We start from the raw sequence: 15,614 nt of genomic DNA on the forward strand, positions 1-15,614 counted from the left end.
TCCTTGTTTCACTGATACGTAGACAAAGGATTGTCCAAAAGTTATGTCAGATGAAGGACAGACTCCTCTTAATCATCTTGCATGCAGCTTGTTTAAGCTGGACACCAGCACATAACTTGAAGTGAATTTAACTTTAAATAGGCTGAAACGTCAGCTAAATGACTTTTAGCTTGATAACTAGTTTTGGATTTAAAATTTAAAATAATAGCAGATTGGAAGCTAGAAGTGAATTGCTTTAAACTGTAGTGCTTGAGAGCTCATACTGTAATGTATTTCAAAATGGTGGATTCAAAAACTGGAATGCTGTCAAAACAAAACATTTCGTCAGTTGATAAGACAAATACTATTTGTTCTATGTAGCTTAAAAATACGCTTCATTTTGTGATACTTGTATTTCACTTTTAGTAGTTTCATTGTGCATCACCACTAATGTTACAAAAGCAGACTGTTGGAAGTTGCTGTAACAGGAAGTGATTGGATGTTGTAACAGGAAGGTATTGGATGTTAGTAATAGCTGGATTATTCTTTATTAATAAAAATGTATTTGGATGCATAGACAGGTTAGAACTGGACTGCAAAACACATTATGAATTATGATTAAGCAGTGTTAGTGATCTCAAGTTTACTTGCATACGAGAGCAAGTCTTGCCTACTCAATATACACAGAAAGCAGAGGTGTGGGTCTTAGAACTTTTTGATGATAACTGAACAGTGACTAGAGCTGTAGCTTTTCCTATCCTCGTCTCTTGGATCTGAGTGTATTTGACCATCAAGTGCAGGGCTCCTGCTAGAGGCTTGAGCAGAGTTTTTCTTAATTAAAGATGAATCAAATTTGATGTAATTGGTTGTGGGGCATTCTGCTTGGTCTATTTTTGCTTAATTAGCAGCTGCATCATCTTCTCCATAGCTATACAAACTCATTTGCCTGATCTGCTTCTTGTTATACTGTCAGAGCTTATGATCAGATGCCAACCAATAAATCCTCCTAGGCTACCAGCTGGCCAACAGCATCTAGCTTTTGGGCATTAGATAACAATGTGGTGTGTCTTTAAATAAAAATCTTTCATATGTGATTTGCACGAATTTCTTCACTTGCAGGATACTCTAACAGAACACATTAGAGTCAGCTGAAGAATATGTATTAATCAAAACTACATCCTAGCATGTAGGTTAACACCATTGTCACGGACTCTTCCACTGTTGTAATTTTTTTTTCATTTAACAGAGTAAACAATGAAGATTTAAAATTAAATTAAGTACTTTGTTATAGGATGTTGAAGTTTTATGCAATTAATATTGGCTGCTTTATCCTTTTTGTCATTATCCAGAAAACAGCCACAGACAGTGCTTTTCTCAATCTACTGTGATAGGAAGAGAAGAGCAGTTGTAATTCTGCTGGAGATTGGACTGTCACTTGTGGTTGCGGGACATCAGTTCAGGGTTTTTCAGCATCAGTGGTTGTTGTCAGTGCAAAAAAAAAGTACTGTGGCATGGTTCTTTAAATGATAGATTTACTATAGCTGAAACAGATTGTTTCCAGAGCAGATACCTGAGTCTTTCCTGGAACCAAGGCCTTAAATTTCTGGTAGTTAGGTGCTTATACCTGGACTTAAATGCAGCAGTTCAGCAAACAGTCCCCTGATCTGGTAGGGCAATAGCTAGGAATCTTTTTCTTTGCTGACTCTCTGCCTTTATAAAGCAATGCAGTCCAATTTCCCTTTGCTGGGCATATGACACCTGAGGGTCTTGTTGACCTGGAAGTGTCCAAGTTATTGTTCATCTGAGCCTGGCCCTCATAATGTTTTGTGGAGGAATATATTGTTACATGTGCTCATCGTGCTCCATTATATGTATAAAGCTGACTTACATGATCAGACATCTGTCTGTGGCACACAGCAGATCTTCATATAGGCATAAAGAGTTTGTGTGTGCCCTGTACCACTCTAGTGTTGTGTACATGCAAGATATGTCAGCCAAGCAGGATTAAATATATAATGCCTGTGCGAGTTAAGAGTCCTGTGGGTATATGGCAATTTCTCAGCTGCAGTTCATTAATAATCAGGCAGAAGAGCTGCTCTCAGTCTCCTTATGCCTTCTGTAGAAAGGTGGTATTATGCAATTTTCCCTCTGTTCAAAGAATTAAATACAGATACTGTGGGAGGCTTGAGTTTTGATGAAGTGGACCGAAGCGAGGGTGAAACTGTCTGGACGCAAAAAATGTATTAAGACATGTCTGCCTAAAGATAATAATCCTACTTACAGCACAAAAGTACTGTGTGGGTTGGCTTAGTGTTGAAATTGTTTTGAGATTTGCACAAATGAATTAACAGGAACACACAAAAGCTTGCTTTTCCCAAACTCTGAAGTGAAAGTCTCATTGAAAACTGTTTGTTTTTTTTTTCACTTGAGTATATTGTTACCCCATGTGACATCAGTTGTGGATGCTACAAGCTCCATTTCCTTGAAAACAGATTTAATTTTAGGTATTTGTAAAGGTTTCCCCTTGATGGACTATATGCACATACTAAGAAAATGCAAGTCTTAAAGGCAGCAGTTCTAAAAAGTTAATGGTTTAAGGAAGTACAGTAATGCAAGGTTGTTTTGGGATGGGAAGCATCCATTTTATACCTTGTCACTCTTGCTAGCTGAATGCAAACTAAAAATACTGTAGGAAATGAAAAAGAAATTTGTTCTGTAACCTCAATACAAGCAGTTGTCTTACAATGTATTTCAGCATAGCTGTTATGTAACTGAATGTATATTTGTTCTTTCCCTAGATTGTACATGCCTTTTGGCTTTGGAGAACAGAACACGCCATGGAACAACCTGAAAGATCTCTCCAGATGGGGTCTCTTGCTTGGGTGATGTGTCTGCTCTCCTGACTGTCTTAAAACCCAAAGGATTTATTTTCCTTTTGGAAATATTTTAAGTTGAAATCTTGTTCCTTACTGGAAACCATCTACCCTAAAGACTGCACGCATCATGGGTGACATGGCAAACAACTCGGTTGCTTATAGTGGTGTAAAAAATGCTGTAAAAGAAGCTAATCATGGAGACTTTGGAGTTACTCTTGCAGAGCTCCGTTCTCTTATGGAACTTCGAGCTGCGGATGCACTGCATAAAATACAGGAATGCTATGGAGATGTACATGGCATCTGTACAAAGTTGAAAACTTCACCAAATGAAGGTATGTCAATTTTAACACTGTTATTGAGGAAGCTATTTAGAGGAAAAAACCTTAGTCAGCACACTGCTTTTGTTAGTATAACAAAGTTTATAAAAGTATTTGTTACCATAATAAAATATTGCTTCCTGTTACTCTAAAGCAGAGTTATTCCATAGTAACAAGTAAGTGAGAGTTTTTCAGTTGGTCTAACTGCATGTGAGATGCTGTGTTAGTGGTGAACTTGCACTTTGGAACAAAATTCATTGAGGTAGGCATCCACATATGAAACAGCAATGCAATGTTCAACTTACAGTGAAAGCATAGATTTTGTGAATAGCTTGTATGACCAACAGTTCACAATTTGGATCATACTGTTGTAGAGGCCATGGGTTTTATAGTCTGATGCAGGGCTTATTAATGTTTCTGTGTTGCTACCTAGTTCTTGCATTCCCCAATGCAACTGTTTTTAAAACTGGTGACATCTGTTACCTATTTGCTCTGCATTGAGTTCTTAATAACAGGATCTGTTTTTTAAATCTATAGTATTTCTGTAGATTTCATTAGAGCTATCTAAAATAACTATCAATACAGCTTTAAGCATTAAACATGTACTGTCACTCTTAGTAGAAGGTTTGCAAAATAATTACACCATCTTATTCTCTAGGAATAAGTATCTTTAAAGCAGTCTTTGCCATGTTCAACTGAAGTGGCATTCTGTAAAGTGTGGCTACCTGATGCTTGAGTTATTACTTCAAGACAGACTACAAATGTGAAGAAATTAATAAAAAAATTTACCAAGTCTCCTTCCAGAGAACCTTCCAGAAGTTTTCTTTTAGGACTCAGCCATCTCTTACTAATTTTTTCCAGTGTTAGTGAAAGCTGTACATGTCAGTTTGTGAAAGATGCAAGTCGCAATTCAGAAGATATTTAAACTTAGTATCTACACTAAACTGTAGCAACTACAGTAAACTATAGTTAGATAAAAATACTTAAAAACAGTAACTGAAACTTATTGTGAAGTCCTGCTGTTGGGAGTGATTGAGAATTACCAAAATCAAGATTTTAGCAAGTTGTGGTGTGTCTGCATTTAAGCACTCACATAGCTTTTAACCAACGTGGTGTCATGTTTATGGCAGTAAAATACCTGCTGTCTTAATCCTGGAGAGTCGTTGCTTTCTGTTCTTCAGAAATGCTATGAAAAGATTTGTCTCCTTGGACCAAGAACAGCCTACTAATGCCGTAAGGTACCTCTGGGTACATTTGCATTTAGCATGTTTTGGCTTGATCTGCTTTTGAAGCCTTATTTCCAGATTCCTGAAATTATATCAATACACAAACTGGGATCTTCTTACCAAACTGAAAGTAGCCAGGTGGCATGGCTGACCTATCAGTGAATGGGAGTAGATCAATTTCAGGATGAGGAAATTTGTAAAACATAAGGAGTGCAAACTTCTGTTCCTTGGCATCAATGGAGTTGTAAAGTAACAGTGCATGTGTGTGGAGCACTGCAGTGTACAAGCAGTACAAGGAGCAATAGTCTCTTGTTACCCTATTGACCTGTTGGATGGTATTGAAAGGCAGTTTCTCAGAGAAAAGGAATATAGTTTTCTATAATCAGGAATTTAAATGAGAGTTGAGTCCTGTTTTACAGTGATCTGCAAGCTAAGTTGGCATACGATTTTAGATAGCTGTGACGCACTAAGCACCAAACTCATATGCTGCAGGTTTCACTTTGCCTCTTAGTGTAATGAACAGGTTAACACATGGTGAGTGAATGAGTGTCAGCATACTAAAAGTAGAAAGGGTTAGATGCCATTTCCTTCAAATTGATTGTGCAGTACTGAGCACAGTGTGATCAAGGCCTTTACCTTTCAAAAAGATTTGACATTTAGATGTTCACTACAATCAGTTAAATACAATCACTGACTTGATAAAAGGGCACAGGCTTTTCTTTTTAAGTGTGAGAGAAGCTCATAAACACACCAAGGCCTCAACATTTGAACATGTTAATTAGTTCAGAAAAGTTTAATTAAGATGAGTTAATGCTGTGTCCTCTGCAGAGGTGTAATTTTGCTTTAAATCACTGCATGAAACTTCAGAGAACCAGCCACTCTGTCAGGTAAGCTGCTATAAATTTCTCAGAGGTAGTACTGGAGAGCTCTTGTAAAGGTAGAACTAGGTGTCTGCTTTGTCAAATTCAATATAGAAAAAGAGACATTTCTAATGGAAAAAAGTCTAAGCAAGATCTGTGAAGAAAACTGCTATGTGTTACACAAGTTCTAGCTCTCTAAAATCTTGAGTGTACATCTGCAAGGCCCCATGACACTTCTTCCTAATCAGGATGCATTCTTTATGATACAAAACATAGACTGCTATGCAATTACCAATGGCTTCACAGGAAAAGTACAGTAGTTCTGACATGCTACACAGTGGATGAGTTCAGCTTGCTTAATTTCTTGCTGTGAAGTTGTTAACAATGTAAGGTAATGTCTTTTTTTAGGCAAAATTTGGATCAGACCTGTCTGTTTTGAAATGAGAAATGGGAACAGTCCTTTACTAGTATTACTTAAAAACAGGACACTGAGCAGACTTTACTGCTTACATGTATACCAATGTACAAAATGAATGTTTGACATATCTATAATGACAAAAGTCCATCTTATATTGTGGACGGATAAACCACCATCAATATTTCCACAGGTCAGCATAATTTTGATTGTCTAGTAGCTTCTAGATTTGTAATAAAATTTGTATATGAAACATTTAACTAGTCCCATGCCTAATATTTTTAAAACTTAACCCCAAATAGCATAAATTACCATAATTAAGATACATAACAAACAATATAATCACAGTAGTTTTGACCTCAGGACTGTACAGTGTTAACTGTGGCATTGCCAGCTGTGTGGTAGATGTAGCAAGTTCAGTAATGATGCATGGTATAATATGGTGTATACTAAAAATACAAATGGTTTTTATCTTTGCTAGACTTATTTACTAATCTTCACTAAGGGGTTCTGATAGTAGCTTGACATTATATAGCCTCGTTGAGAAACACTTTTCATTCTTCCTAGACCAGTGCTGTACACTTCTGATGTTCTGCACTGTGGTACCCTGCGAAGGGAGGAGGAAAGTGATGCTGCTGACACTAAGTAAAAAATCTTCTAAACTCTGCCATGTTAAATGAAATAGAGAAGTGGTATCTATTGCAAAACAGCAATATAGCTGAGCCTTTTGGAATGGCCAAGCTGTCCTGAGTTTCTGTAGATCCTGTAATAGGTAGCTTAATTTTGAAAATAGTCTTGCGGTGCTCTTTGATCTGAGAGGGGAAGTAAGCACTTTAAAGCTTGACATGCAAAGAGTGTAGAATTATGGCTGCTAAGTACAATTGCTTCTTTGGATTAAACTTTCAAAGGCATGAATTGGTGAATCAAGTGTTAGAGTAAATCTAATTTATTATAAATTCCTTTATATATTATTAATTTGTTTCACTTTTGAAAATGTTTGCTTCTTTTCAGTTAAGTGATTACATAGCAGATGTTGGCCTTTCAAACTGAGCTTTGTAATACAGTAGTCTTTTCAAGGTGTTTTCACAGAATCACAGAATGTGCTGCGTTGGAAGGGACTTACAAGTGTCGAGTCCCACTTTTGAAATATCTTATGTTGTCTTGAAATGTCTTGAAATACCATGTGATGATTCTTGGAAATGTCTGTTAGATTAAAGCCAGTTGTAGTGGCTACTGTCTTACTGATTACCTACGATGTTTGCAATGCCTTTCTCAATAAGCAGTTGGGTGAACTACTAAAAGAATTGCTACTAAGAAAAAGGTTATCTTTAAGCAGGAGCTGATCATAACCTTTGAGACAATATGGTTAAAGTACCCAGATCTTTGCCCTGAAAAGCATGCTGGGTGTTTGGCCATTTTTGCTTTGAAAAGTGCTAGTGCTAGTGGCTTAATTCTGAATGGCAGGTTAGGCAAGTGGAAACTATTACAGGAGTAAATAGCAGGGGTACTTACAGAAGACCTTGCGTGCGTAACCTTGGACTGAATATAGTTGATATTCCTTTATTTTTTAAGGTCTTGGCAAACTCTTTAAGCATGCAGTACTCTTTAGTGAAGGCCCCCTCACCCTTGCCTGCTATTGTCCCTTAAGGTTGCTATGAGAACTGAGGCAGAAGAGGACTCAAAGAAGTATGCCATATAAGAAAGAAGATAGGTACAAAACTGAGGTGGTAGACCCCGCACAGTGCTAAATATGAGCTTTCTCTTTGTGAGAGGAGATAGAAAGTGAAGCTTTAGAAGAGCAAAAAACTACTGCTCCAGGTGGAAGCAGCATCATAAAGTGATTGCCTCTTTCCCCTGATACCTGGAGAGCTTCAACGATTTAACAGTATTTTATATAATAAAGAATACACAAATGTAAGAATTAGAAATGTTAAATTAATTTTAGGGTTCTAGGATGTTGTGTCTGAATACAGAATCTTTGTGGTGAGAATGGTGCTGCCTTTACGGCTATGGTCTTCCTAAAGCTTTGTGATCTTTGCTAAAGCTACTCAGTCTGAGTAGTAGTAACTACTCATGTTCTTCTCTTGCAAACTACTTTGAATGAAGGTATGTGCATTACTGTTACTGTTACTCTGTTGCTGTGTCATATTAAGTGAAATATTAAGCAGGTAGGCCTTCAAGTTTATTTTGGCAAGGTGAGAATTATGTATAGCTGGTTTTCGGTAGTGACTGACTTAAGGGTAATACTTATGTAATTATATTTGAGATATGGCTTCTTTGTATTGCTATTGAAATATAAAGTGTGACTTGATTCTGTGAATGGTAAATATAAGTTACTTCTAATGTGAGGGAGAAATGCTTGTGAGTGTCACTAACTTTGTCTTATTGTTAAATAGGCTTAAGTGGAAATCCAGCAGATATAGAAAGGAGAGAAGCAGTTTTTGGGAAGAACTTTATACCTCCTAAAAAGCCAAAAACATTTCTTCAGTTAGTATGGGAAGCACTACAGGACGTTACACTAATTATATTAGAAATTGCAGCTGTAGTATCCTTGGGCCTTTCTTTTTACCAGCCTCCAGGAGGAAATGAATCATGTAAGTAAAGTTTTTAATGAGTAGGTATCTACCTTTATTATACTACTGGCTTTCCTAGTCCAACATGCTATACTGTAAATCTGAATGTTCCTTATTGAGATCACACTACTGAAACTCTAGCTTGCCTTAAAAGGGCAACGTGAATTTTCCCTGGCCATAATCTGGTTGTGTTCTGATCAAAATAATGCCAAAGGTAAATTACAAGTAGCAGGAACAAGGATTTCTCTAAATCCAGCAATCTTTCTGTGTGAATGGGGTTTTTTTTTAGCTTTGCTGCAAATATTTAAGCAATTCATAATTTGTAGTAATGGGCTTTCTTTGAGGTGTCAGCAAGTCTTAAATTTTCCTTGATTTGCAATATGACAGTGGAAACTTTCTAATTTAAGAAATGAAGATATGTTTGCTTCTAAACAGAAAATAAAGGGATCAGGCCTTCGTTGAACTGAATTTTTGCAGTGATATCTGGCTTGTTAAGACAAAGATGGTGTGGGATATGTTGAGAAGGTGGTGGACTAGTCTGGTATTCTTAAGCCATCATTTAACAAGATAATAAGGGCAGGTAACTTTCTGTAGCAACTTCTCTTGTGTTCAGATAAGCAGGGTGGTTTAAATTCCTCAAGTTGCTCTAGCTTTCAGGTTTTTTAGCTTCTTTGTGTGTTACCCTTACAGAAAAGAAAGATACTTTGCAAAGAATGCTACCGCAGAAAATGTTTAGCAGCTATTAGTAGTTTGTTCTGTTTGGCACAACTTTTTTTATTGTTGAAATAACTTGCCTGCATGAGGTTTCTTAAATCTAAAACCTGTTTTCTGCAGTATGTGGATCAGTAAATGTTGGTGAAGAAGAGGAGGAATCTGAAGCAGGTTGGATTGAAGGAGCCGCAATCCTCCTATCTGTAGTTTGTGTGGTATTAGTAACAGCTTTCAATGACTGGAGTAAAGAGAAACAATTTCGGGGATTGCAGAGCCGTATTGAACAAGAACAGAAATTCACAGTCATCAGAGGTGGCCAGGTCATCCAAATACCAGTAGCTGACATAATTGTTGGAGATATTGCACAAGTGAAATATGGTAAACATATTTTTAAAGTTTTAACTTTCCTGTAGCTTTACAAAAGGAACTGCAGTCCATATAATGAGTGATCTCTTGCAGGTGACCTTTTACCAGCTGATGGTGTGCTCATTCAAGGAAATGACCTCAAAATTGATGAAAGCTCACTGACTGGAGAATCTGATCATGTTAAGAAATCTCTGGACAGAGATCCTATGCTGCTGTCAGGTGTGTAGCATATGACAGTGCTTGAAGAAAGTGGCTTGTTTGTGGGGTAAACTGATTATTTAAAGTTTTGAGGTTAAAATCTAGCAAAAACTATACATTGTTGACTACAAAAGCTACTACAAAACTGTCAGAGTGAGTAGACACTTAAAACTGACAAACATTTTCTGTAGTTGCTTATGGTTTTACTTTCTAGATAGCTTTGGCAATTAAAGCTTTAGAGGAACACAGTAGTGTATATACACATCTTTGTTTCGTCAATGTGAAGTTTGAGAACTTATTTCCTTAAAGTACTTATGTGCTCTGCCATATGACTGCTCAAGTCTCAGTAGAAAACCTGATTTAATCTTTCAGGTACACATGTGATGGAAGGCTCTGGAAGAATGGTAGTAACTGCTGTAGGTGTTAATTCTCAGACTGGAATAATCTTTACCTTACTTGGGGCTGGAGGAGATGAAGAGGAGAAGGAGAAGGAAAAAGAGAAGAAGGACAAGAAAAGTAGGCATCATAATCTTAAATCTCTGGGGTGGGAGTGGTGAATTCTTGAATGTTTCTGGATAAAAACTTGGTTCTAGTCATCTCCAGCTAGAAATAATTTTTTAAAACTCATACTTTCTGTAGGTTTCACAGAATAAACAGTGACCTGAGAGTGCACCATCACTGCTACTAACTCTTGTCGCATGGATTTTTATTTAAACTTCAGATCTCATAGATCAATTAGAGTTTGGAAAGTTTGCAACTTCTAACTTCGAATAAATGTCTTATAAATAAAAACTGTCATGTTGTGTAACTTCAAAGTAGATTCATATCTAATAGTAAATATTTGTTTATGGAAAATGTATCTTTGATACTACTAAGTTTGTGGATAATTTAAGCATATATGAGGCTGATTCTGATAAAAGATGGGCATACAGCTTCTTCTGCTGCTCCTCTTCTTTTCAGAGCTGAAATTCTGAGTGGTCAGAGATATGCTCAAGGCAAATCCCTAGCAGCACTTTTCTTTAACCTTTATTTTTGGAGGGATGAGGGGCTTGTAACTGAGTGTATTTTGGAGCCCTTCGGTGAAAAGTGTGCTGTCTTCCTTATTATAAGGTCATTTATCTAAGCCATATCCTTTAACCTGAGGATCAAAGCTTAGAAATGTTAAGCAGTAATGTTCTGATACCAGCTCTCACAAGGCATGATCAGGACTGAGTTTCACTGCGGTAAAAATTTTTCAAGAAACTTTGTGAGGTCTACTGGATAGGACTGAGCCTGAGGGTTCTTGGCAGCAGAACCAAAAAATATAAATCAAAATATACTTTTTCATCAAAGGAATATGAAAAGAATAATGGAAATTATAAAGAAATATGCTTAGGAATCTCAGGGAACCTCCAAACTAAAGAAGCAATTGTTGAAGTCTGTGCTGTATGCAGGAAATGGGTTTAAAGTGTTTTTTGTCTTGTCCTAACCCACAAATACTTTACAATTCTGATCCTGGAAACCTGAAAAAAGTAGTAAGTTTCTTCAGAAGGCAGAACAATTGTTAAAAAAAGAATTGAAAATTCTAAATGTGTTTCAATCTCAAGTGTGATAGTAAACAGTAAAAGCTGACCTGCAACACTCCCAGGGTTTAGTGTGCAACAGTTGCTGTCCTTTGCTCTTCCACTTAGAGGGGACAAAGCAAATTACAGTACCAGTTTATATGTGAGATACATATAGGATGGTAGCTTTTATTAATATTCCAACAGAGTTTATTATCTTATAAGTTGAAATCTCTTTGGTAAGTAGTGTTTTGGTGTTGAGGGTCTCAACACTTGTAGGGGTTTTTTGTGTCCCAAGATAGACAGCTTCCTCTTTCTCTTAAGTTAGGGGCCTAATAAGATTCTCGTGGTAAAACTCAGGTTAAACTAAGTTAGCTTCTGTGAATGTTAAGGAGATTAAAAGGACTATATTTAGTTGGCTGTGTACAGCTCGATTCAGAGTGAAAGCAAATGTATGTATAAGGAGTTAATGAATCAACAAGGAGTTACAAGCAACTCAAGTATAGAACTTTGCTCCTGTAAGAGGAAGAGGGGAACTATGAAAAAACAAATACTAAATTAGGAAACAAGTTCTTAAGAAGTCTGAAGTGACATCTTTTGGAGAAAATAAAAGTGGGGTTTTTTCTCTTCAGCTGTTGTGAGGATGCTTGTGGGGAAATCTTTTGTATAGAAATCTGACTATGTGTGTCTACAGTACCAGTGTAGTGGAGGCATTAAATGTCATGCCAGATGTGCTTGATAACTTGATTTTCTTCTACCTAAGTACTCTTGTAAATTTCAATCTACATAACATAAGGCCAAAGACTTGGTGAGTTATCACTGATACTGTGAATTTCTGGGTTTTGTTCTAAGTTCCTCAATTTTGTGCTTTCATTTCAGGCTGTCGCAAAATAGTAGTTACAACCCTTGCTTTCTCTACTTAGAAGTAAAGTTTGTCATTTGCCAAGCCCCAACAAACAAACCTTTGTGTTGGTCTTCCAGTTACCTGTAATGTTTCAGTTGTTAAATTCTTTCATTATTTTACTGTCCTTTATGATCTCTTGTTGAACTCCCTTTCCGAACAGAGGTAGGAGTGGTGTTCTGTTATGAACTCGAGCTGTTCTCATATTGGTGTGTGGTATATTGCCTACAGATTATGTTCATGTTTGTGTAGATCCTGTAATCCAGTGCTGTAGCTACATTAAGCTTGCCAGTAGATTTGTAAATGTTTTATGCTACAGTAGCTTCTGCAATGTTGTATGAAAGCACTGATTCTGGAAGTGAGATCTACAGTTAATTTACAGTAGTAGTCAGATACTGGTAGCAAGTGTTAAGAGAACAGAGCAAGATGGAGGCCACCAGAATCTCTTTAAATCTCTTTAATGTAACAAGTATGTTTCCTAGAAAAATGTCAGTAAGTCTTTTACTGCTTGTGAGGAAATCTTCAAAGTGTCGCGGTAATTTGTGCAGACTTAACCAATGTACATTAATACTGCAGCAGTGTTGTGTGGGAAAAGTGAAGTCCAAAAAACTGACATGAGCTGTTTCTGTGAGCTGACTTACATGGTTTTTTACTTTTTTTTTAATGCAGTTGCTTGTTTCAGCAGAGTAATGTAGTCTTATATATAAACATAAACACTATTAAGAATTCTGCATAGCCAGATTAAAACACAACTTGTTCCCCTCTCTGAACAGGTAAAAAGCAAGATGGAGCTGTTGAAAACCGTAACAAAGGTAAATGCAGGTTCTCTGATCCTTGCTTGCAAGTCTCTGTTTTCTCAGTGTATGTAATGAATACAGACTTTCCTATGAAAATGTACATTGAATCTTCAGATTCAAAGTGCTTATGCTAAAGATGCCAGAAGGTAACCTGCCCAAAAGAAATGCTTAAATGATCTTGGTATTCTAGCACCTACACCAATTACACTTCTTTAAACATTCATGTGTAGTATGGCCTCTCTGGATACAGATAATACAAAGTACTGGTGTTAAGCTTTTTAAGTACCATGGATTTGGGGGACTTCTCACTGGTTAAACTTTTTTTGATCTTACCTTCTAGCGAAAGCTCAGGATGGTGCAGCCATGGAAATGCAACCACTGAAGAGTGAGGATAGTGGGGATGGAGATGAGAAAGACAAGAAGAAAGCAAACTTGCCAAAGAAAGAAAAGTCAGTTCTCCAAGGCAAACTCACAAAGCTCGCAGTTCAAATTGGAAAAGCAGGTATGATGTCTTAGTACGCTCTTTATGTTGATGTTATGTTGGAATTAAGTTGGAACATGAATAGATTGTGAGGTGATAAAATAACCACAAAGCACTCAAGGCTAGCTACTTAGGAGCAGAGTTCTAATGCATGGAAGTATGCTGTTCTGCCTGAGTGTGCTGATGGCCTCTCAGACCGTGTCATGTGGATGGCTTTTATTTTCGCTCGATGGAAATAGATTCAGGCTTTTGAGTGCCTGCTTCCTGGAGAGAAAATTCCAACTTCATAACACTGGACAAATGTTAAGAAAAGTCTTTTTAGATAGGATATGGCAATTAGCAGTGTATCTAGAGAACTGTAAATTGAGTGAAATCTAGAAAATGTGGTAGGGTCAACTAGGTTATTTCTGGTGCTTTCAGAGGCTTAGGAATTTCCACATAACATATGCTTTGCTGATATGTAGTGATTTTATTGACTTCCTGCTTTACTGCCAGATAATATTCAGCTGTCTTATCAAAATATTGTTGCTTCTTGACAGTAGAGTAAAAGAATGGTGTAGTTTAGTGTAAATTTTAGGGTCTATTACCTAGTGTGTAGTGGTTTAATTCAAATATTTCAGGTCTACATGGTCCATGCAGAATTGTTGAAAGATTCCAACTAGAAGGAACTTGTAGAAGCTGAAAAAGGGCTGACTTCAGCATCTGTACTATTAGACTGTTACAGTCTGAGGACAAAGCAATTAAACTTTTAGCTGTATTAGTCCATAGTTATGTATAGCAATGTTAATTTTTTTCTGGAACTTGTACTAACATGCTGAACAAAGCTTCCTTGGTATGTTTAGTGTAAACTACTGTTCTTGTCAAACATTTTTTTTTCATTTCTTTCAAGAGTTCTTGTTTTCCTCTGTATCTTTTTACCCATTGTAATTTCCCACATACCCTTAATACTCATCGTCTTCACACATGGTTTTTTTTCTGTTCTGCTGCTTTGAGCCAGTGCATGCACTGAAGCACTCTACCGAATCAATTAGAAGTACAATCATTAAAGGTCTGATGAATTTTTTCACTTCTTATTCTGCTTAGTCAGTTGACTTTGCATATTGGTCTCACTGATTCATAATTAGCTCTATGCTTTTCAATTAAATGGAAGAAAAAAAAAGATTTAGAAATTGCTAGGTGAAAGGCATGAGGAAATACTTGCATTGGAAGTTAAAACAGCCCTGAGAACCACCTCAGTGTTTTGACTTGCTTGTTTAAAATCTTAGTTATAAACTAGCTTCTACGAAGGCAAAAGTACTTTGTTTTTGACTTACCTACAGTCTGTATTGCCAAATATTTGAGACAATTTCTGAAAACTGTTTATTCTCTTTTTAAAAAGGTTTGTTGATGTCTGCAATCACAGTCATTATCCTTGTGTTATATTTTGTAATTGATACCTTCTGGGTTCAGAAGAGACCTTGGCTTGCTGAATGTACACCAATTTATATTCAGTATTTTGTGAAGTTCTTCATTATTGGAGTTACAGTCTTGGTGGTGGCAGTACCAGAAGGTCTTCCACTTGCAGTCACTATATCTCTGGCTTACTCTGTTAAGGTAAGTGGATAGAGGGGGAATAGATGTTAAAGGTATGTAGGTGTATTCACCAGCTGTTAGATCTAAACTGACTTATGCTGCATCATATGTATATGTAGCAGACTGGGAAGAAGCTTTTGTTTCCCTGACCTGCAAAGAATTCTCATGCAGTACTTTTTCTCATCTCTGAATACACACTGACATGAACAGCAAGCATTGCCAGCTTGTTGTCACCATCTAAAGATGAATGGGTTCAGTACATAGCATTGTAGCATTTGCTTACAATAAATAGATGTCTAAGAGTTTGTAGATAATATTTGTAAACTTGAACTTTACCTAGCTAACATGTTAAGCAACTGCTACAAAAGCTTCCAGATTGATTTGCCTTTGAAGATGGAATATTATGAAACATTTAGCTGTTTATTAAACAGCATGTTTTTTAACTTGAGCTCTTTGTTTTCTTAATTGTCTTACTGCTTCAACATGCTGAGACTGGTTATTTTTCTGAAAATCTAATTTTAATGACTGGTTGCTTAGGCTGTGTTCTAAACTTACATCACTAACTAGTAGTGGCCTTGTTATTGTAGAATTTCAACTTAATCTGCCTCTTAGAAGTGAAAATATTATACAAGCCTATTAAGTAAAGAATTCAAAGCAATATTTAACCTATGAAACTTGTGTAAGCCTCACTATTTTAGTTGAAACATTAGGCTCCCAATTTCTATTTGATTATAAGTCTGAATCTAGCATCTTTGACATCTGTGTTATCTGATGTTCAGATAGGTCTAACACTGCTTATTT

The 15,614-nt window shown here is 36.7% G+C and overlaps 1 protein-coding gene across 8 annotated transcripts in view; it reads left to right on the forward strand.

The window, feature by feature from the left end:
* Positions 1 to 15,614, forward strand: part of ATP2B1 (ATPase plasma membrane Ca2+ transporting 1) — a 61,632-nt gene that overhangs the window by 23,086 nt on the left and 22,932 nt on the right. For all 8 annotated transcript variants that reach the window (XM_071552103.1, XM_071552108.1, XM_071552109.1 and 5 more), the window contains exons 2-9: positions 2,778 to 3,187; positions 8,070 to 8,267; positions 9,081 to 9,335; positions 9,417 to 9,542; positions 9,894 to 10,037; positions 12,737 to 12,775; positions 13,101 to 13,262; positions 14,620 to 14,834. In XM_071552103.1, coding sequence (XP_071408204.1) covers positions 2,983 to 3,187; positions 8,070 to 8,267; positions 9,081 to 9,335; positions 9,417 to 9,542; positions 9,894 to 10,037; positions 12,737 to 12,775; positions 13,101 to 13,262; positions 14,620 to 14,834 — 1,344 coding nt within the window. In that variant the 5' untranslated portion in view covers positions 2,778 to 2,982. The remainder of the gene's footprint in view (positions 1 to 2,777; positions 3,188 to 8,069; positions 8,268 to 9,080; positions 9,336 to 9,416; positions 9,543 to 9,893; positions 10,038 to 12,736; positions 12,776 to 13,100; positions 13,263 to 14,619; positions 14,835 to 15,614) is intronic.

Source organism: Pithys albifrons, chromosome 3 (genome assembly GCF_047495875.1).
Source record: "Pithys albifrons albifrons isolate INPA30051 chromosome 3, PitAlb_v1, whole genome shotgun sequence".
In the NCBI taxonomy this organism is placed as follows: domain Eukaryota; kingdom Metazoa; phylum Chordata; class Aves; order Passeriformes; family Thamnophilidae; genus Pithys; species Pithys albifrons.